The following is a 26,042-nucleotide window of genomic DNA, read 5'->3' as shown; positions in this document are numbered from 1 at the left end:
AACCAAAAAGAATTTGAACAAATCTTATGATCTACAATTTTAAAATATCTCCCCACCACTACACAAAGGCTTATTTGAAAACAATTATCACACAAAGGCTTATGATGAATGTAATTTGAATTTAACATATCCCCCCAGTCGTGAAGATGCATATATTTAAATCATTTTTTTTTATCTATAATGTTATAATGACGTCAAAAAGTTAAAAAAAAATAAAAAATTATATAGCATCAAGGTGTATCATCTTTTTGTCAGAAAAATTATGCAAAACTAGGGAAGGAATGGAAACGCAAAAGAGAGCAAGATAAAAATGTTTATCACTTCATTAATTCAGAGATGTGAAAAAGAAAAAGAATTACCAGACAATCAGAATTTACATAGATAATTAGTAGATATAATTCAATGGAATGAATAATTTACCTCTGCTTCCTCGGCTTCTTCCTTAGCTTGAAGCATCTCCAGTTTCATCTACATCGCCCTCTGCTTTTCTTCGTCGCACTGCGATAGGTTATTGCTAATCTGCTTTTCAACATCCGAAAGATTTTTCTTCCATTTCTTTTTCCGCTTACGGATTTCTTTCAATTCCCTCTCGGACTCGGATCCATTCGACGTAAGAGCTTCAGGGTCTGCTCTTATCTGGGCATTTTGGGTCTCCAGCCTTCTCACATAATCAGTGATGAAGTTTGCTTCAAAATTCACTTTGCGGAAATAATGTTCCATCGTTGTGAGCTTCAACACGTGTTCTTTTTCAGCAGGCAGTTTTTCATCTTTCATCTTATCCTTGTCCGAACACGCCTCCCTCCTTAAAAGATTCAGTTCCATGAAATGTTTACTGAACCATCTCGCTGAATCTACCAGTTTCCTCTGAGCCCATTCTTTCTGCTCATTCGATTTTTCTTCTAAGTCTTTGGTACTTTTTACCAGATCTAATATCAGAGCATTTTTCAGTCCATCGGAATTGCTGTCTAGAAATTGGTCGAGATATGTCTCATAGGAGCAGCCTGTTGTGGGTGTGAGAAAGTGAGCACACACAATATCACTTGTAATAGCATCTTGCGTAATAACTGGATCCTCAGCTTTCCTCTGCATATCATCTCTCAGGTTAAGGACATTAAATACCAAATAAGATTCTTGTAAATGTGTATAATTTATTCTTTTCATAATTCCCACCTCTTCATAAGACCCATGAGACGGAATGCTATCAGAAACCTCGATGTTAGGTGGAACACGACCCCACTTCCTGACTAAAAGATACCACATGGCATCATACCTTCGTATGTCTGCGCGAGTCCGCATGACATAACCGACCAAAGCTTCGAACATTGATTTATATAATTCATCCATGTCTTGGAAAGCTTGTCTTTTCAACTCAATTCTTTTTTCGATGAAAGCAATCGAGTTTGTCATAATGTTACTGAGATGATCCATTTGCCCATGGATTAACCCAACACTCAAGATTAATTTTTCTATTTCTGCCAGACTATATCCGATTTTGAGCAACCAATCTTTGGATTTAGCATATAATGTTTCAATCATGATATAAAGAAATCTCTCTAGTTCGTTTTCGTCATATCCGGATGTACTTGTGCTCACTGCATTACTTATACTTGATTCAGGCTTTTTTTCGATTGTATCAGAATTTTTTGATTTATGGGTTCCTTTGCCCTTGGATTGTTTACCTCTCTTTGAACCAGCCATGGATACAAGCTGTAAACATATACAACCAAATTAAACGATGCACGAAAAAATATTGATAGACATAGACGGATCTCACTCATATATATATATATATATATATATATATATATATATATATATATATATATATATATATATATATATAATATATTCTAAGAAGAAATGGTGCATAAAGATATAAGACTGAACCATCATTTTCTTATCAAAAGTATTAAGGCTATTATTGAAGAATGTTGTAGAAATCAAATTTGGCAGCAATATGAAACATCTTATGATATCCAATGTTTCATCTAATGTGTTCACCTTAATGCTCAAACTAATAACCAACAACCTGTGTACGAAAACAATAAATAAAAATAAAAAAATAAAAACTAAAGTTTTCGCTACTGACCGAAAGATCCAACGTGGTCATACTTCCCCACAAATCCTTCATTCATATATACGTATATATATACAAATAAAACAAAACTCTACAGATCAATAGAAAAATAAAGTATTTTGGCATAAGGAAATGCTCTTGTACAGATCTTTGGTTTTACCAAATAAAGACATGGAGCAACCACTCCGTCACAACATCATAAACCCTTTACAGATAAACAAATATACAAACTTTTAATAAATCCATTTCAAAAAAAAAAAAAAAAAAAGGCCTGATCTTATGGCTAATATAGGGTTAATACCAAAGCAGTTAACTCCACACCTTATGAACTTTGGCACTCCAAGAAACCCACGTTTAAACATATTAGGATATGGGGTTGTCCCGCTTACGTGAAGCGGCTAGTGGGAGATAAGTTGGATACAAAATCCGACCTATGCCATTTTGTGGGGTATCCCGAGGATTCCATGGGATACGAATTCTACTATGTTTCCGAGGCAAAGGTGTTCGTCTCGAGAAATGCCGTGTTCCTTGAGAAGGAATTTCTATCGGATAGAAAGGGCAATGTAGTTGATCTCGAAGAAGTTCGAGAACCACAATCTGAAGTTCAAGCACAACAATCAGATAATGAACCAATTCAACAAACCACTAACATACCTCCTGAACCGTCGCTGCGTAGATCCGAAAGAGTTCGGAGAGCGCCCGATAGGTTATTCCTCGTTGATGAAGTTGACCAAGGATGTGATCCTAGAACTTTCAACGAAGCTGTATCGGATACAGACAAGGGACATTGGCTAAATGCCATGAAATCCGAAATGGACTCTATGTACTCCAACAAGGTATGGACCTTGGTAGATCCACCCGAGGGAATCGTTCCCATAGGCTGCAAGTGGATCTATAAGAAGAAAATTGGAGTAGATGGAAAGGTATCGACCTACAAGGCTAGATTGGTAGCGAAGGGTTATACTCAAAAGCAAGGAGTTGACTATGAGGAAACCTTCTCTCCAGTTGCTATGCTTAAGTCTATTAGGATTTTGCTGGCCATCTCTGCGTGGTATGACTACGAGATATGGAAAATGGATGTGAAGACCGCTTTCCTTAATGGGGACATTGAGGAAGAAATTTACATGGCGCAGCCGGAAGGCTTCATATCTTCTGGAGATGAGCAAAAGGTTTGCAAACTCCAGCGATCCATTTATGGATTGAAACAAGCATCCCGTAGTTGGAACAAAAGGTTCGACACAACTATCAAAGAGTTTGAATTTGTGAAAAACCCGGAGGAACCTTGTGTCTACAAGAAGGTTAGTGGGAGTGCAGTGACTTTTCTTGTACTTTATGTTGATGACATACTACTCATTGGGAATGATGTAGGGATGTTGCAGTCGACTAAAGTATGGTTATCCACACGTTTCTCGATGAAGGATTTGGGAGAAGCATCCTACGTATTGGGAATACGGATCTATAGAGATAGATCGAGGAGATTGCTTGGCTTGTCCCAATCCATGTACATAGACACCGTTCTTAAACGGTTTAGCATGGAAGAATCCAAGAAGGGATTCTTGCCAATGTCCCATGGGGTTCGTCTCTCGAAATCCATGCGTCCACAAACGCAATTGGAAATCGAGGAGATGAAAAGGACACCTTATGCATCCGCTATAGGAAGCATAATGTATGGCATGCTGTGTACACGACCTGATATTGCGTATGCTGTGAGCGTCACAAGCAGATATCAGTCCGACCCCGGCCCAGCCCATTGGAAGGCTGTGAAGGACATTCTCAAGTACTTGCGAAGAACTTGAGATTTGTTTTTGGTCTATGGGGATACCGAGTTGAAAATAGAAGGCTTCACGGATTCTAGTTTTCAATCGGACGTGGATGACTCGAAGTCAAACTCGGGGTATATATTCAAGGTCAACGGGGGTGCCGTGTGTTGGAAGAGTTCCAAACAAGGCACGACGGCTGATTCCACCACCGAGGCTGAATATATTGCAGCATCAGATGCTTCAAAGGAAGGGTCATGGATTAGGAAATTCATCCAAGAGTTGGGTGTATTTCCGAACGCTAGCGATCCAGTACGGCTGTACTGCGATAACAACGGAGCCGTAGCACAAGCTAAGGAACCAAGAGCTCATCAGAAGTCGAAGCACGTGTTGAGAAAATACCATGTGATCCGAGAGATCATAGAGAGAGGTGAAGTCAAGCTAGACAGAGTCACCTCGGAGGACAATATTGCAGATCCCTTCACCAAGCCATTGTCAGGATCAGTCCACGAGAAACATCGAGAGTCGATGGGACTTAGATTTATGAGTAGTTGGCTTTAGGTCAAGTGGGAGATTGTTAGAGTAGGTGACCGGCAAGCCAACTTGTGGCTGTGGTCTTTCTCTTTTCTTTGTAATAAAACAATCGTTTTTCGTTCGTAATAATAAAATATCTTATTTGGCATTCTATATCTGTTATCCCATGCAAGCAGCATAGATATAGTCCTAACGAGTTACTCTATTACTGTGAGTTGATCTAGTAGAATCGTGAGATAACTCCGCAATGTAATGTAACTGTTAAACCTTGTTCCTAGTCGATGGGTTACGCCAATAATGAGGATACCGGCCTTTCCCTTTTGAGACTAGCACTTAGTGTATGTGTACTGCGTCTCATCAGTCCTCGGTGTTGTGACATCGGCATACTTGAGTGGGTGCTCATACTGGATGAGTTCACTGAACTCCCTCGCCCTAGAAATCTATAAGTGGTTCTCATTCATCGAGTAATAGGTTTCTAAGATATAGTTGTACACCATTAGTCCTTAAGACCCAGACATCACCGTGACTTCACTAGAGGACCGATTGCATCGTGACCTGTCCCTGAGTCCCACCGCGGACCGCTCCAAGGGCCAACGTTCGTGCAATCCGAAATCTAGTGTGAAGTCTGTGCATTGTAGTAGGGGATTCGAGCGCTTGAGTAGTCATGGATGTCCTGTGTGTTCTGACGGTTTATAATCCATGGAATGTCTGGCCAGAGTTGATAGTGGGGTGATTAGGGAAATGTGTTTCCCTAAGTCGCACACGAACGGATTTATAACACCTAGAACGTTCGCACGGTTATTGAACTTTATAAGAGGTCTCGGTGAACCAATGCCTCTAGTTCAATCGGGACATGTGTTACGAAGGGATCGTACTGTACGCTAACTATATCATAAGGTTCTTGCAGGCACTTCATTTGTATCTAGGGAATCATGATGCGTAGTTGCTAGACGCCAATCTTGATTCGTTGGGCACCGATTTGATCGGGATTAGGTAAAAAGAGTTTTACTCTAATCGGGACTCTTGGGAGGAGTTCGTATAAGAACAATGTGTTGTTCGAATCACAAAGAGTTGTGAGCCCACGGCTAGCATACACCTGAACCATTGAGGGTCACACTTCTCGTGTAATATAGATCCTTGATAACAACAAGCATAGATTAATGTGTTAATCTTTGAACGATTGGATGTCGATATGATTGAATCCAAGATTCGTAATTGTGAATTGCGAATCGGAATAAACGTAGAGAAAGAGAGACATGCGGAATTCAGTGAACTTTCTAAATTGGGAAGTTTCCCGATTTAGCAAGTCCACTGAAGTGGAAGTTTCCAATTTTGGAAATTGGAAATTTCGAAGAGGCACTCGTATCGACGAGGACTTTGAGCTCGTCACAAATATAATTTTGTTATAATTTTGTGGACGATCGTTTATTAGAAACGAGGCCGACGAGGGAATGGGCTTAATGCATCAGTGGTCAAGCCCAATGACTTAAGCCCACTAGGGTTGAAAACCCTAGGTATAAATAGACCTCAAAAGGAGTTTTGAGATCAGATTTTTCAGCACAAAAACCCTAGCCGCTCAACACCTCTCGGCCGTTGCATCTCCGCCGCGCCACCGCCGACCACCGCCGGAAACACCGCCGGTTTTTCTCCTCTTTCTCCTTCGTTTTATTCGTGTTGTTATCTAACTCGTTTATATCTAGTGCTATAGTTCGAGTGGGTCGAAAATACGAGCTGAAACCTAATTGGAGAGGAGCTGCTGCCCCGACGAATCCGTGCACCACCGCACGCGCCGCACCGCCGCTCACGCGCCGCCGCTGCCGTTGCCACGCGCCGCCGCTGCTGCTGCCATTCGTCGCCGCTCGTTGCTTGCTGGATCAGCTCGGTCCAGCCGTGAGGTGCAGCCCCGTGGATTGGTAATTAGCAGCTTGTACGTGACTCGTTCTAGGATTTCGATTCGTCGAAATTGCACGCTACAAGAGGTAATTCAATCGGAACTTTTGTAATTCGATTCGAACATGTTTGTATGATTATTAATTTGCAAGCATGAGTAATACGTGATTACATGTTTCGATTTTATTAAATGATGAATAAGCATGTTTCGTGATTTTTCGGTTTTATGTATTTTTCAATTAAATCGAAAATTACCATATGTATGGCGGAAGCGTTAAGGTACGTTGACTATGTGATTAGTATTGCATGTAATCGAAACTAGTTCGATATAAAAATTTTAAATTCCGCTGCGTATACATGCACGATCCCCAACAGTGGTATCAGAGCCACGGGTTAATCGTTTATTTGTCAACGTGTTTATCGTTTTCGAAAGCATGCTTCGATTTGTTGAATTGTTGAATTTTTGGTGTTATCAAATTGGGTGGTTTAATATTAATTAATATTTTGAATATTTCAGAAAATATAAAATTTTTAAAATTCGTTTTTCTGCTGTTTTTCCAGCTGGCCGAACCGGTCCGGTCCGACCGGTCCGACCGGTCCGGCCAGCGCAAACAAAAAAAAAAAAAAAAAAAAAAAAAAATAATTTTATTTGATTTTCTGAGAATTAATATTAAAATTAATTGATTTTTAATTTTTGAAATTATTTATCAATTAAACCCAATTAGATAATTGATCCATTAATTTAATTTGAATTCAAAGAATAGTGTTGGATTAATTATTTAATTTAATCGTTAAATTAGTTTAATTAATGGAACACAAATTAGATGGCAAACAATTAATGGACTTCATTCTTATTTGAATGATTTATGAATGAAAGAAGTCCGTTAATTATATTTGCAATTAATCGTATTTATTAACTAATTCATGAGATGAATAATTGTGATTAAGTACGATGATGATCGTATGTCTCTCTTAGGATCAATATGCGTTTCCACATACCTAGAGAACATAGTTGTAGGAATCACAAACGATCATAACCTAAAACTTCTGATGAGCTAATAAGATTTAAAAAATAAAATCCCTCATTCTTAATCAAGAATAATTATCAAGCTATAAAGGAAAACCAAATTGTTGAATTTTTCTTTCCTTCTACCAACAATTAAATTATGTGTAGCCTCTCATAATAGTGCAGTAAGCCGTGTTAGCGGGGAGTGCTATTGTGGGATAAGCTGTAATTTAATTGACATTAGATGGAGATACGGTCATAGATAAAATTATGTTGGATTAATGTGGTCGGCTAGATTAACTAGGGATTGCATTAGTTTGATATAGTTGGATCCATGACATCTCATATTGGTAGGCTAGACTTGACACACGAAGATTTTGATATTCGCTAGATTAACTTAGGTCATTATCAAGTGTGAGGTAAATCGATCTTTAGGGTCACATAGTGATGTGATTGATAGTACTCTACCTTTAGGCTTATGTAATCGGGATAGATTAACTACGGGTTACATTAGCGCTATTGGACCTAAAGCCCATTAAAGAAAAATAAGTTTTCTCGATTGTCTGCTAGAGGGTGGTGGAATTCGATAAAATTAGTGGGAGAACAATTAAAACATAAAAGTCCAAAATTTTAATTGTAACGATTATTACGAACTAAACTCTAATTATTGTCTTCTTAAAATTTTCTCATCAACAATGTCCAAACATCCCTTTCCTCTATCCTCGACCAAAACAAACTCACCGGTCCAAACTATTTGGATTGGCTTCGCAATCTGAAACTTGTGCTCCAAGTAGAGGAGACGCAACTGCAAGGCTTACCTCGATCAGAAACGTTCTGAAAAGGGTACGTATTTAGTTGAAGTTAATTTGTCCGTTAAATCTTCTGCTTGGGTATTGGATACTGGTTGTGGCTCAGATCTTTGTAATGATTTGCAGCTCATGACAAGAAGTAGGAAGCTTAATGTGGGTGAGACCTACCTAAGAATGGGTAACGGAGCAAGGGTTGCTGCTAAAGCCATTGGGACAATTTACCTTTCTGTTTTGGATTCTAGTTTTTCCATTGTTTTGAACAATTGTTTATTTGTTCCGTCACTTATTCGAAACCTTATTTCTATTCCTGTTTTGGATAATGAAGGTTTTACTTTTGTTTTTGGAAATTCGATTTGCATTAAACAAAAGGAACAAAATATGATTTGTAAGGGACAACTTATAAACAACTTATATGAACTGAATCCAAGTGAAATACCTATTAACATTATATCAGCAAAACGAAAAGATATAAGTCTTAACCCCGCACAACTTTGGCACGCTCGACTAGGTCACATTTCCTTGAGAAGGATGAACAAGTTTGTTAGTGAAGGAATGTTCTCTTTGGAGGACGTTAAATCACTTCAAAACTTGTGTATCCTGCCTTAAAGGAAAAATGACCAAGACTCCCTTCAAAGGGAAGATGGAGCGGGCCGAGGGTCTTTTGGATTTGATTCATTCAGACGTGTGTGGTCCACTAAGCGTTAGTGCTAGGGGTGGTTTTAACTACTTCGTTACCTTTACCGATGATTATTCTAGGTATGGTTTCGTGTACTTAATGAAGTATAAGTCTGAAACTTTTGAAAAGTTCAAAGATTTTAGACACCAAGTAGAAAACCAACTCGGTAGACGTATTAAGAAACTACGATCCGATCGTGGTGGCGAATACTTGAGTACTGAGTTTATAGACTATCTTAAAGAGAATGGGATTCTGTCTCAATGGACTCCTCCTGGAACTCCTCAACTTAATGGAGTTTCCGAACGTCGGAATCGAACACTGTTAGACATGGTTCGATCTATGATGGGGTTCACCGAGCTACCGGCATACCTGTGGGGTCATGCACTCCTAACTGCCGTGTATTTGCTGAATAGGGTTAATACCAAAGCAGTTAACTCCACACCTTATGAACTTTGGCACTCCAAGAAACCCACGTTTAAACATATTAGGATATGGGGTTGTCCCGCTTACGTGAAGCGGCTAGTGGGAGATAAGTTGGATACAAAATCCGACCTATGCCATTTTGTGGGGTATCCTGAGGATTCCATGGGATACGAATTCTACTATGTTTCCGAGGCAAAGGTGTTCGTCTCGAGAAATGCCGTGTTCCTTGAGAAGGAATTTCTATCGGATAGAAAGGGCAATGTAGTTGATCTCGAAGAAGTTCGAGAACCACAATCTGAAGTTCAAGCACAACAATCAGATAATGAACCAATTCAACAAACCACTAACATACCTCCTGAACCGTCGCTGCGTAGATCCGAAAGAGTTCGGAGAGCGCCCGATAGGTTATTCCTCGTTGATGAAGTTGACCAAGGATGTGATCCTAGAACTTTCAACGAAGCTGTATCGGATACAGACAAGGGACATTGGCTAAATGCCATGAAATCCGAAATGGACTCTATGTACTCCAACAAGGTATGGACCTTGGTAGATCCACCCGAGGGAATCGTTCCCATAGGCTGCAAGTGGATCTATAAGAAGAAAATTGGAGTAGATGGAAAGGTATCGACCTACAAGGCTAGATTGGTAGCGAAGGGTTATACTCAAAAGCAAGGAGTTGACTATGAGGAAACCTTCTCTCCAGTTGCTATGCTTAAGTCCATTAGGATTTTGCTGGCCATCTCTGCGTGGTATGACTACGAGATATGGCAAATGGATGTGAAGACCGCTTTCCTTAATGGGGACATTGAGGAAGAAATTTACATGGCGCAGCCGGAAGGCTTCATATCTTCTGGAGATGAGCAAAAGGTTTGCAAACTCCAGCGATCCATTTATGGATTGAAACAAGCATCCCGTAGTTGGAACAAAAGGTTCGACACAACTATCAAAGAGTTTGAATTTGTGAAAAACCCGGAGGAACCTTGTGTCTACAAGAAGGTTAGTGGGAGTGCAGTGACTTTTCTTGTACTTTATGTTGATGACATACTACTCATTGGGAATGATGTAGGGATGTTGCAGTCGACTAAAGTATGGTTATCCACACGTTTCTCGATGAAGGATTTGGGAGAAGCATCCTACGTATTGGGAATACGGATCTATAGAGATAGATCGAGGAGATTGCTTGGCTTGTCCCAATCCATGTACATAGACACCGTTCTTAAACGGTTTAGCATGGAAGAATCCAAGAAGGGATTCTTGCCAATGTCCTATGGGGTTCGTCTCTCGAAATCCATGCGTCCACAAACGCAATTGGAAATCGAGGAGATGAAAAGGATACCTTATGCATCCGCTATAGGAAGCATAATGTATGGCATGCTGTGTACACGACCTGATATTGCGTATGCTGTGAGCGTCACAAGCAGATATCAGTCCGACCCCGGCCCAGCCCATTGGAAGGCTGTGAAGGACATTCTCAAGTACTTGCGAAGAACTCGAGATTTGTTTTTGGTCTATGGGGATACCGAGTTGAAAATAGAAGGCTTCACGGATTCTAGTTTTCAATCGGACGTGGATGACTCGAAGTCAAACTCGGGGTATATATTCAAGGTCAACAGGGGTGCCGTGTGTTGGAAGAGTTCCAAACAAGGCACGACGGCTGATTCCACCACCGAGGCTGAATATATTGCAGCATCAGATGCTTCAAAGGAAGGGTCATGGATTAGGAAATTCATCCAAGAGTTGGGTGTATTTCCGAACGCTAGCGATCCAGTACGGCTGTACTGCGATAACAACGGAGCCGTAGCACAAGCTAAGGAACCAAGAGCTCATCAGAAGTCGAAGCACGTGTTGAGAAAATACCATGTGATCCGAGAGATCATAGAGAGAGGTGAAGTCAAGCTAGACAGAGTCACCTCGGAGGACAATATTGCAGATCCCTTCACCAAGCCATTGTCAGGATCAGTCCACGAGAAACATCGAGAGTCGATGGGACTTAGATTTATGAGTAGTTGGCTTTAGGTCAAGTGGGAGATTGTTAGAGTAGGTGACCGGCAAGCCAACTTGTGGCTGTGGTCTTTCTCTTTTCTTTGTAATAAAACAATCGTTTTTCGTTCGTAATAATAAAATATCTTATTTGGCATTCTATATCTGTTATCCCATGCAAGCAGCATAGATATAGTCCTAACGAGTTACTCTATTACTGTGAGTTGATCTAGTAGAATCGTGAGATAACTCAGCAATGTAATGTAACTGTTAAACCTTGTTCCTAATCGATGGGTTACGCCAATAATGAGGATACCGGCCTTTCCCTTTTGAGACTAGCACTTAGTGTATGTGTACTGCGTCTCATCAGTCCTCGGTGTTGTGACATCGGCATACTTGAGTGGGTGCTCATACTGGATGAGTTCACTGAACTCCCTCGCCCTAGAAATCTATAAGTGGTTCTCATTCATCGAGTAATAGGTTTCTAAGATATAGTTGTACACCATTAGTCCTTAAGACCCAGACATCACCGTGACTTCACTAGAGGACCGATTGCATCGTGACCTGTCCCTGAGTCCCACCGCGGACCGCTCCAAGGGCCAACGTTCGTGCAATCCGAAATCTAGTGTGAAGTCTGTGCATTGTAGTAGGGGATTCGAGCGCTTGAGTAGTCCTGGATGTCCTGTGTGTTCTGACGGTTTATAATCCATAGAATCTCTGGCCAGAGTTGATAGTGGGGTGATTAGGGAAATGTGTTTCCCTAAGTCGCACACGAACGGATTTATAACACCTAGAATGTTCGCACGGTTATTGAACTTTATAAGAGGTCTCGGTGAACCAATGCCTCTAGTTCAATCGGGACATGTGTTACGAAGGGATCGTACTGTACGCTAACTATATCATAAGGTTCTTGCAGGCACTTCATTTGTATCTAGGGAATCATGATGCGTAGTTGCTAGACGCCAATCTTGATTCGTTGGGCACCGATTTGATCGGGATTAGGTAAAAAGAGTTTTACTCTAATCGGGACTCTTGGGAGGAGTTCGTATAAGAACAATGTGTTGTTCGAATCACAAAGAGTTGTGAGCCCACGGCTAGCATACACCTGAACCATTGAGGGTCACACTTCTCGTGTAATATAGATCCTTGATAACAACAAGCATAGATTAATGTGTTAATCTTTGAACGATTGGATGTCGATATGATTGAATCCAAGATTCGTAATTGTGAATTGCGAATCGGAATAAACGTAGAGAAAGAGAGACATGCGGAATTCAGTGAACTTTCTAAATTGGGAAGTTTCCCGATTTAGCAAGTCCACTGAAGTGGAAGTTTCCAATTTTGGAAATTGGAAATTTCGAAGAGGCACTCGTATCGACGAGGACTTTGAGCTCGTCACAAATATAATTTTGTTATAATTTTGTGGACGATCGTTTATTAGAAACGAGGCCGACGAGGGAATGGGCTTAATGCATCAGTGGTCAAGCCCAATGACTTAAGCCCACTAGGGTTGAAAACCCTAGGTATAAATAGACCTCAAAAGGAGTTTTGAGATCAGATTTTTCAGCACAAAAACCCTAGCCGCTCAACACCTCTCGGTCGTTGCATCTCCGCCGCGCCACCGCCGACCACCGCCGGAAACACCGCCGGTTTTTCTCCTCTTTCTCCTTCGTTTTATTCGTGTTGTTATCTAACTCGTTTATATCTAGTGCTATAGTTCGAGTGGGTCGAAAATACGAGGTGAAACCTAATTGGAGAGGAGCTGCTGCCCCGACGAATCCGTGCACCACCGCACGCGCCGCACCGCCGCTCACGCGCCGCCGCTGCCGTTGCCACGCGCCGCCGCTGCTGCTGCCGTTCGTCGCCGCTCGTTGCTTGCTGGATCAGCTCGGTCCAGCCGTGAGGTGCAGCCCCGTGGATTGGTAATTAGCAGCTTGTACGTGACTCGTTCTAGGATTTCGATTCGTCGAAATCGCACGCTACAAGAGGTAATTCAATCGGAACTTTCGTAATTCGATTCGAACATGTTTGTATGATTATTAATTTGCAAGCATGAGTAATACGTGATTACATGTTTCGATTTTATTAAATGATGAATAAGCATGTTTCGTGATTTTTCGGTTTTATGTATTTTTCAATTTAATCGAAAATTACCATATGTATGGCGGAAGCGTTAAGGTACGTTGACTATGTGATTAGTATTGCATGTAATCGAAACTAGTTCGATATAAAAATTTTAAATTCCGCTGCGTATACATGCACGATCCCCAACAGATTACACGCATAAAAACCACAGCAACAACATGGCAACGTGTGTACGAGAATAAAAAAACATAACCCGTCAAAATATGAAAGGATGGAACTCACCATCAACATCGAGCTTCAAATATGGGAAAAGGGGGCTGAGGCGAAAAAGGGTTTGATGAAACCACGGCGTTTCCACTGGAATTGATTCAAATTCGACAAAATTCATCATGGTGAAGAAGATTACACCACGAAAGTTGGATATGATCGGAGAGATGAATCAAACGAATAAATGATAAGAAAATAGAGAGGTAATTTAAGAAGATGCAATTGTTGAATGTAACAGACACTAACACTCCTCAACGTCCTACTTATTTTGATACTTGATTCCAATTACTCACACTTGTGATGGAATATATACATATACTAGTTGAGAGGTGTTGTTTGCACAGTATTAATGTCTAGTTTAAGGGTGAAAGTCGGATGGATCAGATAAAATTAGTTTTTCGATTTTATTTTAAAATGGTCTGAAGTACAAAATCAATTCCAATATTAATTTTGTGTAGATGTTCAATATATTAATTCAAAATTAACTTCAAATTATTGAATTTAATTTTAGTGATGAATAAATTTATTAAATTATATTTTTTTTAAAGATAATAATATTATAATTATTCACAAATAATTCAAAATAAAAAATATTAAAAAACCCGATTGGCCACCGGTTGAACCGGTTCAACTGTGACCCAGTTGGCTGGCCGGTTCAACGTCCGGTTCAGTTTTTAAAACATTGGATATAACTTTTTTTATTTATGGTGACTAAACTATTATAAAATAAAAGAAATATAAAGAAAAGGAAAAACAAAATTGTTGGATAAAGAAAAAAATAAAAAAAATGTAGATGAACCAATGTGCGGTGACTGGTGCCTATGAGAGTCGTAATAACGTAGCTTATTTAATGAAAATAATTTTTGTGCTCAGTGAGTTTTTAATATAAAAAATATTTAATTTGGGAAAGAGAGAAATAATTAATGTACATGTAAGAATAAGAAGATAAATAAAAATTGAGATATTTGGGGCCACATGGAAACAATGTAAAATAATCTCAATATGAGAGCACCAACAATTGTGTCGGACGAAAGAAGAGGGAAGAATAACTGGGCCCACATGAAAATAATTTCTTAAATAAAAGAGAACAAAGGCAGGTGAGAGAAGTGAAAGAATTCTATAAAATAAAGACAGGAGAGAGAAAATGGGTGCTTCACACGCAGTATTGCGTCAGCAACCGACGGCGGGCATATACCGACCTCATTAAATGAATTTGGAAAAGAAAAATACAGCTAGTTGCTTTTGGAGTGGAAAATACTAAAACGACGTCGTTTTAGTATTAAATGTGCTGAAAAAACAGAAAAAAAAGGTAGGAGAAGCTGTTGGGCCATCCATTTTTTTTTTTTTTTATATATATATATATATATATATATATATAATTAACTGATATGCTAATTGTAGCGGGACTTTGACTGAAATTGAAATTTGCTAATTTGCAGCATTACTTTCATTTCACCTTTTTCCAACGTTCTAAAAAACTCAAAACGCTCTAAACTTAAAAAAGTCCAAAAAAAAAATTTATTGTTTGTTTGATAAATAATCTGCCCAGCAACAACAAATAAAATAATGACCGATTCGGATGACTGTACCAGGTAAAATCGAAGAAATTGGTGATTTTTTTTTTCAACGGTAATATCGTGTTGTGCAGCACAGGAACCAAAATTTTTGGGGTTTCCCGTGCACACAACACGGGAAAATCAAAATTAAAAAAAAAATAATAAATAAATTCAATCGTCGTGTGGAGAATGGGAACTTGGGGTTCCCGTGCCCTAGAGGACGGAAACTTGTGTTTCCCGTGTCCTTAAGGACGGGAAACACGAACAATCGTCCGCTAGGGCACAGGAACCCCAAAATTTATTTATTTTTTATTTTTATTTTATTTTATTCATAGTGTTATTAAAATACTAATTATTATTTGTTATACCTTGATAGGATAGTGAAGGTGATTTTTATGATGAGTTTGCAACTGAATATGACAATGAGTACGAGGATCCCAACATGTGTTATGATGACCTCAAAACAAACCAACAACTTATGAGGATCACATACAATATTTCAATGTGGATGTTGAGTTTGAAACTAGGAAAGAATTAGTGGTATGGGCAAAAAAAAGGCTGCTAATCACGGTCATCGATTGATAGTAACTTCAAGCCTCAAAAACGTTTATGTAGTAATCAGATGTCATGTGTCTAGGAAGGGACGTCAAAATCAAACCGAAGGTGTGAAGCAACGAACTGTGGGAACAAAGAAATGTGGATGTCCGTTTCGTATATACTGTAGCAGAAATCGATACGATGGACTATGGCGAATGAAGATGAAGAAAGAGAATATGGCGGGGAAGACTGTGATACAACACGTGATGTCGAACCTTCAAGAATCTGGATATGAATATCAGTATCGAGGTAATGAAGCTGGTGATACACTTACTGATTTGATGTTTGCCGCTCCTATTTCACTGAAACTTTTGTTGTTATTCTCTCACGTTATATTGATGGACTGCACTTACAAAACCACTAGGTATGTTGTTAATTAGTATTTAATATTGGGTTATTGTACATTGATTGCATTTGATATTTATGTTTTTATGTAGGTATGAGATGCCACTTCTGGAAATAGCTGGGATCACCCCTGTTGGTTACAATTTTACAATTGATGTTGCTTTCATGTCACATGAAGATTCAGACACATGTGCATGGGCTTTGAGTTGTTTGAAATGTACATTTGGGGGGCTGGTACCTGATGTGGTATTGACGAATCGTGAATTGGGACTCATTAAAACAATGCCCCAAATATTTCCAGATTCTGCACATTTCTTGTGTCTGTTTCACATCAATAGAAACGTGGTAAAAAATGCATCGAAATTTATTAGGAGTAGTAAACAAGGGGTTATATTCCGACGCGGACATTGGGCAACATTAGTGGAATAAAAAACATAAGAAGATTACTATGAAAATTACGAGGAAATGGTTAGATGCTATGGTTGTTACCCCAAACTGATATCATACCTTAACGATACTTGGCTAATATACAAGCAAAAAACCGTCAAAGCATAGACTTATAAGATTTTGCATTTTGGGAACACGTCGACTAATAGGTATTTTCGGTTTCATTTTCGGCGTGTATTTTATATTATATTGGTGGTTTTTTTAGTTATTAGTTGTTATTTTAATGGCTATCAACAGGGTGGAAAGTGCTCACAATTCGTCGAAGGGTAGGATTAGTGCTTCTATCGGCACTGTGAACACCATTCAATATCAGCTTGATTCCGGGGTCGAGTATCAACTTACCAAGATCAGGGGTTAGTTTTCAAAATGCAGCTTAATCAGGAAGCATAAAGCATCGCATCCGGTATTTTAGGGTTTGATATGCAAAGTCACACATGATGCATTAAATTTGCTTGATGATGAGCTCGGTAAACCGGGGGTAGAAGACCCATCTACTTGCGATCACGTTCTGTGGGTTACTCATGGACTTCAATATGCGTGCCAAATTTCGTTGAAATCCAGCAACGTGATACGTTTATAACTATGGATCTAGATTCATTTTGGAATACCATGCATGTTGAAGAACCAAAAATACCCGAAGCACAGGTAGACCGCGAAGCAGATATGAGAGACCGGATAATCAGACTAGCCACCGAAGTGTTACGAAAAGATTACATGACTCAAAAAGCTGATTACATGAATAGCACTATTAATCCATACACCATCCACTTGGCTGAGCCTGCATATGTTAAACCGAAGGGATGGCCAAAGGATAAACCAACGAAGAGAGATAAATCCGGTTGGGAGTACCAACCATTCCCGCCGAAGTCGTCTACTGATGAAGAAAAGGGTAAATCGTCTGCAGGTCATAAGGGTCGAAAAAGTACGTCTACCAGAACCCCACCATCGAAAGTAACTGATCCAGCTCCCGATCGCGGACGGGGGCAGGGTCGGGGCAGTGGTAGATTAAGTGATGAATCTACTGCCAATCAGAATCCTATGCCGAGGCCTCGAAAGGAATCGAGCGAGGAGGTCAATTTCAGATCGTCCATTCCATGTTTTGTGGCACGATCTATTGTATGGTATATTAATATTGTCGTAGATGGAAATTGTGGGTACAGACGTGTTGCAGAAGCCGTGTTCCGAGATCTGCACAGATGTAGTCGAGTGAGGAGAGATTTAATTGCTGATATGTACGAGCGATTTGGTACGTACACATCGCAAATAACAAATAAAATGTCAATGTAACGGACCGACGGTCTACTGTCTACCCCTAGACCTCCTCGGGGTACCACTCATCCCACCAAGTCGCCGACGCGGTGGTGGCATCTCCATAATGTCGTCTTCGTCGGAATCTCCAGTCTGAGGTGGTGGTAAACCGAGAAAACGGGCGTGCGGCTCCACACGGGGCTGTAACTGCACACGTAGATGCTCGGGTATCTCGTGCATGTACGGGTGGATGATACGCACAATACATGGAAGTTCGTCCGAGTAGGAGGCGGACGTACGACGGGTGGTGGTCCCTGTGGCGTTGGATCCCTGTTGATGACGTACTGATGCGTGCGAGGCACGTACCAGTCCATGTACCGAGAAGCAGTATCCGACAACGGCCAGGCTAATGTCCTACCCTCCATTGTAATCGAGCTGCCAGTAAGGTCCATCAACTCCTCGCCTAAAGGATCGTATCGTACCTCGTATGTCTGACCTCCAAGCGGACCACGTAGTCATGGCTCTCTAGACTGAATGTAGCACTATGGTATGGTCTATCTAAAGCCGAACTCCCGTAGGACGCGATCCGGCAAATATGGCTCGATAATCTCCATAAACTGTATACATCCGTAATACAGTGTAAGCGGAACGCGTCTATGCACGTGCGGACCGTAAGGCATCCAGTCAATCTGGTACAATTAGATTTACGTAATAAAAATTAGATTTTACGTGATAATAAATACGAAATACATCAACGGAACAATAAATAAATAAATTCAACAATTAAAATACATACCTGATTGGCTTGCATATCATCGAGCATTCTTCAGACCAAGAACAAGTCTGAAATACCCTTGTGTGGTTCCATTTCAGGAAACGAGGCTGCATCTCCCTATAATTCGGATTAATAGGTGCTCGGAAAGAGCGGAAGTACTCATAAATCCAGCACTATAAATAAACGAGATTATATTAGATTATATTATATTAGTACCTAAGTTATACTAATTAATACTACATTATTAACATGATATATTAAAATATATTATATTATTATAATGTATTAAATGAAATTATATTACTAGATTATATTATCTTAGTACCTAAGTTATATTAATTAATACTACATTATTAACATAATATATTAAAAAATATTATATTATTACAATATATTAAATTAAAATTATATTACACTAGAATACCTGAAGCAGTAACGTGCAATCCTCTAACCCCTTTACTTGGGCCCTACTAGCCAAGCCCAACTGACGCCAAGACAGCTGCACACCTCAAGCATACTCGCCACGTTGACTTGAACCTGTCTATACTCCTGTCGGGGAACAAAGCCATACGGATCACAAACGTCAAAAATCCTACCACCTTCTGCCGACAAGACCGGGACCGATTGCGCACACGCTCAACAAACTCCGACCATTTTATCCCACTATTGCCAAGCTTGTCATGCGCGTCGGCTAAGTCCAAATAAAGAACCTCTGCTAGCAACAACTCACACATAGGCCTCTCCTCGGCAAAATCACCGTAGACTGATAGATTGTTGACACGCAACCCCAATATAAACACAACATCATGCAGGGTGATCGCCATCTCACCCCAAGGCAGGTGGAAACTGTTCGTCTCCGGCTACCACCTCTCTATAAATGCGTACATGAGTCCCTTGTCCACATTTTTCAAGTAGAAGTGCATGAGTGAGTCCAGGCCAGATGCCTCCAGTAGCTCTAACTCATCCTGCCCGTAAGGAGCCATGAGTTTCTTCAGCTCGTCCTTCTTAAAAGCATTTAGCGCGGTAATCCTAGACTCAGATCGTCCGACGGTGCGCTCTTGTAGAATTTCTAATTTGATTAGAAAATGTATATTAATAGAAAAAGAAATAAAATATATAAAAATAAATATATAAAAACGTACATGTCCTGCCAAATGTAGTAGGCAATATGACTCGTGATAGAATCATCCTCCAATCAGCCCGTCCTCCTGGAGCCAGACCATGTAACACAATTGGACCACTTAAAGTATTGAACACGTACCAAGACTTGCGTGCGCGCGGAGCCGGGACGGGAACATCATCAAAATCGCTCGCCACAGGGTCCTTCTCCTCGTCGTGTTCCTTGTAGGGGATACGAGAATCTTTCCATAAAGATCGAATGCTACCCGTCGTAGATCTTGAACTCCAGTCTATGTGGGGTATCTCGTCCACGTTGGGTAAATCATCAGTGCCCCGCTCAATAACTCTCCTACGCCGATGAGATGCAATCATACGAATGGGCTCGGCTTTCGCCGCGTCTTCCCCGCTATATCGAAATTTAATCGTCGGGACTTTATACGAACTCGAAGAAGCCCCCATAATCCATTTATCCTTGTCATGATGTGCCATCTGTAAAAACTAAACAAATTGATTTAATATAAAAAAAAAAATTTAAACTTGGAGCACCCGTTCTGCAGAATACGGGAACTTGAAGATTTTTAAAGTTCCCGTGTTCTGCAGAACGGGAGTTTCAAGATTTTTGAGTCCTCCGTTCTGCAGAGCACGGGAACGTGAATATCCTTCAAGTTCCCGTGTTTTACAGAACGGGGGATGCATATTTTAATTTTTTTTTTAGTCTCCCGTTTTTTGGAACACGAAAACTTGAAGTAACTTCAAGTTTCCGTGCTCTGTAGAACGGGAAATTCAAAAACTTGAATCCTCCGTTCTACAGAGCACGGGAACTCTTCAAGTTCCATGCTCCAAAAAATGGAGACTTCAAATTTATTTTATTTTTTTCGAAATTTGGCTAGATCTAATCCTAAACATGTGTTTTTACCCAAATTGTAAATAAAACTAATTAAAAGTAGTGGGATATTGAAAATTTATCGAAATCGAGCCTCGTTTGCTTCAGATTCAAAGTTAAAAAAAATTACGAAATTCAAATGTCTAGAGAGAGTTTGGGAGTAGGACATAGAGTTTTAAAAAAAAATTAAATAAAAAAGTTTCTGCTGAAAATAGCAACACCCTAAACTTAATGGTAATCTCTTAAATTATATTTTTATTAATATTTATAAAACTTGACGTCCGCAATTAAGTGCTCGTATTTCATTAAATCAGTAGCACACATCTACGTGCGATTAATTTTGTAGGATGTGACTGAAATGAAAAAAATACAATATTATCGACAAAATTATATTATTATTATTATTATTATTATTATTATTATTATTATTATTATTATTATTATTATTATTATTATTATTATTATTATTATTATTATTATTATTATTATTATTTGATATTATTATTATTTGTTATTATTATTGTTATTATTATTATTGTTATTATTATTATTATTATTATTATTATTATTATTATTATTATTATTATTATTATTATTATTATTATTATTATTATTATTATTATTATTATTATTATTATTATTATTATTATTATTATTATTATTATTATTATTATTATTATTATTATTATTATTATTATTTGATATTATTATTATTTGTTATTATTATTGTTATTATTATTGTTATTATTATTATTATTATTATTATTATTATTATTATTATTATTATTATTATTATTATTATTATTATTATTATTATTATTATTATTATTATTATTATTATTATTATTATTATTATTATTATTATTATTATTATTATTATTATTATTATTATTATTATTATTATTATTATTATTATTATTATTATTATTATTATTATTATTATTATTATTATTATTATTATTATTATTATTATTATTATTATTATTATTATTATTATTATTATTATTATTATTATTATTATTATTATTATTATTATTATTATTATTATTATTACTACTATTATTACTACTATTATTATTATTATTACTACTACTATTATTATTATTATTATTATTATTATTACTATTATTATTATTATTATTATTATTATTATTATTATTATTATTATTATTATTATTATTATTATTATTATTATTATTATTATTATTATTATTCTTATTATTATTATTCTTAGTATTATTATTATTATTATTATTATTATTATTATTATTATTATTATTTGATATTATTATTATTTGTTATTATTATTGTTATTATTATTATTGTTATTATTATTATTATTATTATTATTATTATTATTATTATTATTATTATTATTATTATTATTATTATTATTATTATTATTATTATTATTATTATTATTATTATTATTATTATTATTATTATTATTATTATTATTATTATTATTATTATTGGCAAATGGCAAATAAGCCCATGACAAGGGCACTTAATTCAAAAATGGACATTCAATTTTTTTCTCTTGCAAATATTTTCAGCTCATTCAAACTTATTTGCAAAAAGAAAAATCCTTTTATATATATCAAAATTACTCCCAATTCATTGAAACCCAATTCAACTCCAATTTCATGATTTACACCCTAATTTCACCCTTAATTGACTTTTGTTTTCTTAAAAAAATATTTTAATTAATAATACTATCTTTGCTGCTAAATTACTGTCTCCAGCAGTTATTTAATTGTCGGAGATAGTAATTTAACTTTTAATTGACTTTTTTTTCTTAAAAAATATTTTAATTTATATTACTGTCTTGACTGCTAAATTACTGTCTCCAACAACTATTTAACTGTCGGAGACGGTAATTTCACTGTTGACTTTTTTTTTTTAATGAAATTTTGTTTTTTCTTAAAAAAAATATTTTAATTAATAATACTGCCGTGGCTGCTAAATTAATGTCTTCCAACAGTAATTTAACTGTCTGAGACAGTAATATTACTGCATTAATTAATTTTATCGTCTTGGCCTACATTATTGCTGTCTTCGACTGTAATATTAAAGTAATTATCGTCTTGGCCTGCATCTTATGCAATAATATTAATGTTTGGGACAATAATATTAGTAATATTACTGTTCGGAAAAATAATATTCATAATATTATTGTCCCAAACACTAATATTACTGTCTGAGATAGTAATTTAGCAGCCAAGACAGTAATATTAATTTAAATATTTTTTTCTATGAAAAAAAATTCAGAAAAAAAAAATCAACGCCGGAATCTGGCCAGGAAAAAAAATTCAGAAAAAAAAATTATTGTCTGAAAAAAAAAATTCAAAAATTATTAAAATGGTGGTTAATGTGAATTTTTTTAAAATCCGGGGTCAATATGTAATATTATAAAAGTTAGAACATAATGGATGGAATTGATAAAAAAATATATTATGGAGGGTATTATAGACTAAACACATGGGGATGAGTTTATTTGAAAGACTGTTTTTTTTTTTTTTGTGCACCAATCTGCATTTAAGTCATTTGACATGTCCTTTTTTGCCATTTGCCCTATCTTCTTATTAACAAAAGAAAGGTTCCTAGAGAAACCCTAGAAAACCCTAAGGTCAATTTTTCCCGCTCATTTGGAGGATATATCTTATAATGGAATTAAATTTAATTTTCTAATCCTTTTTTTTTTCTTCATATTATTAAATTTCGTATAATCTAATAATGAAACACGTAATTAAATATTAATTTCTACTAATTCTTTAAGTAATCTCCTAAATATAGGCATAATTCTAAATTAATTTTCCGTATAATCTAATAATTAAACACATAATTAAATATTAATTTCAATTTTATTATTTTATTATCTTATTAACAAAAGAAAGATTCCTAGAGAAACCCTAGAAAACCCTAAGGTCAATTTTTCCCGCTCATTTGGAGGATATATCTTATAATGGAATTAAATTTAATTTTCAAATACATTTTTTTTCATATTATTAAATTTCATATAATCTAATAATTAAACACGTAATTAAATATTAATTTCTACTAATTCTTTAACTAATCTCCTAAATATAGGCATAATTCTAAATTAATTTTCCGTATAATCTAATAATTAAACACATAATTAAATATTAATTTTAATTTTATTATTTTATTATTTCTATTTTCATTTAAACATGATCTTTTAATGATATATTATTGTGTGATGAATTTTTTATTTTTTTATTTCAATTTTCATTTAAACTAATTTTTATGATATTTTAATTCTAAACTAATTACGTTTTTTCAAGGAATTATCAATTTTCATTTAAACTAATTACGTATCTTTTAATGATATATTATTGTGTGATGAATTCTTTTATACCATTTATTTATTTTATTATTTTTTTATTTCAATTTTCATGTAAACTAATATTAATGATATTTTAAGTCTAAACTAATTACGTTTTTTCAAGGAATTATCCAGATTTTTTTTCCCACACCAAATCTAACGTATCTTTTATTATTATATTATTTTCATTTTATTAATAAGATTATTTCAATTTTCATTTAATTTTTTTATTTCAATCTTCATTTAAATTAATTTTAATGATATTTTAATTCTAAACTAATTACATGTTTTAAAGGAATTATCCAGATTTTTTTCCCACCGCAAATCTACATATCTTTTATTATTTTATTATTTTATTATTTTCATTTTATCATTTTATGTGACCCCACTTTTCATCTCTCTCCTTCCCACTTCATCTCCTTCACGATTCTTTTCTTTTTTGTTTTCCTTTAAATTTTTCTCTTCTTTACAAATCAAGCATCTAACCCACCATTCTTATTCGACCACCACCACCGGATCCGACCAACCTCAACCAACCCCGCGAAAATCTGCGCAAATCCAGCCACTCACGACTAATCCCACGGCGATTTGTCCTCCACCCACACCACTTCATCTGCACGGCTCTTCATACTCCGAGTTATCCACATCTTTTCTTCACACCGAATCTATATATCCTTCTTCAAGTCAACTTCTCTTTCTCAAGATTTCTTTAACAAAAGAAAGGTTCCTAGACAAACCCTAGAAAACCCTAAGGTCAACCGCTCATTTGGAGGATATATCTTATAATGGAATTAAATTTAATTTTCTAATCCATTTTTTTTTCATATTATTAAATTTCGTATAATCTTATAATTAAACACGTAATTAAATATTAATTTCTACTAATTCTTTAACTAATCTCCTAAATATAAGCATAATTCTAAATTAATTTTCCGTATGATCTAATAATTAAACACATAATTAAATATTAATTTCAATTTTATTATTTTATTATCTTATTAACAAAAGAAATGTTTCTAGAGAAACCCTAGAAAACCCTAAGGTCAATTTTTCCCGCTCATTTGGAGGATATATCTTATAATGGAATTAAATTTAATCTTCTAATCCATTTATTTTTCATATTATTAAATTTCGTATAATATAATAATTAAACACGTAATTAAATATTAATTTCTACTAATTATTTAACCAATCTCCTAAATATAGGCATAATTCTAAATTAATTTTCCGTATAATCTAATAATTAAACACATAATTAAATATTAATTTCAATTTTATTATTTTATTATTTCTATTTTCATTTAAACATTATCTTTTAATGATATATTATTGTGTGATGAATTTATTATTTTTTTATTTCAATTTTCATTTAAACTAATTTTAATGATATTTTAATTCTAAACTTATTACGTTTTTTCAAGGAATTATCCATTTTCATTTAAACTAATTACGTATCTTTTAATGATATATTATTGTGTGATGAATTCTTTTATACCTTTTATTTATTTTATTATTTTTTTATTTCAATTTTCATTTAAACTAATCTTAATGATATTTTAAGTCTAAACTAATTACGTTTTTTCAAGGAATTATCCAGATTTTTTCCCCACACCAAATCTAACGTATCTTTTATTATTATATTATTTTCATTTTATTAATAAGATTATTTCAATCTTCATTTAATTTTTTTATTTCAATCTTCATTTAAACTAATTTTAATAGTATTTTAATTGTAAACTAATTACATTTTTTAAAGGAATTATCCAGATTTTTTTCCCACACCAAAACTACATATCTTTTATTATTTTATTATTTTCATTTTATCATTTTATCTGACCCCACTTTTCATCTCTCTCCTTCCCACTTCATCTCCTTCACGATTCTTTTTTTTTTTCCTTTAAATTTTTCTCTTCTTCTTTACAAATCTAGCATCTAACCCACCATTCTTATTCGACCACCACCACCGGATCCGGCCAACCTCAACCAACCCCGCGAAAATCTGCGCAAATCCAGCCACTCACGACTAATCCCACGGCGATTTGTCCTCCACCCACACCACTTCATCGTCACGGCTCTTCATACTCCGAGTTATCCACATATTTTCTTCACACCGAATCTATGTATCCTTCTTCAAGGCAACTTCTCTTTCTCCAGATTTCTTTAACAAAAGAAAGGTTCCCAGAGAAACCCTTGAAAACCGTAAGGTCAATTTTTCCCGCTCA

The 26,042-nt window shown here is 36.0% G+C and overlaps 1 protein-coding gene across 1 annotated transcript; it reads right to left on the bottom strand.

The window, feature by feature from the left end:
• Positions 1-468: 468 nt before the first annotated feature.
• On the bottom strand, positions 469-1,698 carry LOC148771675 (MND1-interacting protein 1-like). The gene has a single exon (XM_088815172.1). The coding sequence runs from the start codon at positions 1,696-1,698 to the stop codon at positions 469-471; it is 1,230 nt and encodes a 409-aa protein (XP_088671298.1).
• Positions 1,699-26,042: the final 24,344 nt, after the last annotated feature.

This window comes from Erythranthe guttata, chromosome 3 (assembly GCF_056151865.1).
Source record: "Erythranthe guttata isolate IM_541 chromosome 3, IM_541, whole genome shotgun sequence".
In the NCBI taxonomy this organism is placed as follows: Eukaryota; Viridiplantae; Streptophyta; class Magnoliopsida; order Lamiales; family Phrymaceae; genus Erythranthe; species Erythranthe guttata.
Note: the sequence above shows the minus strand (reverse complement) of the source record. Positions and strands in the feature narration are given on the sequence as shown.

Bases quoted from the DNA above. Each gene is read 5' to 3' on its own strand.
- LOC148771675 (XM_088815172.1), bottom strand. From the start codon at position 1,698: ATGGCTGGTTCAAAGAGAGGTAAACAATCCAAGGGCAAAGGAACCCAT.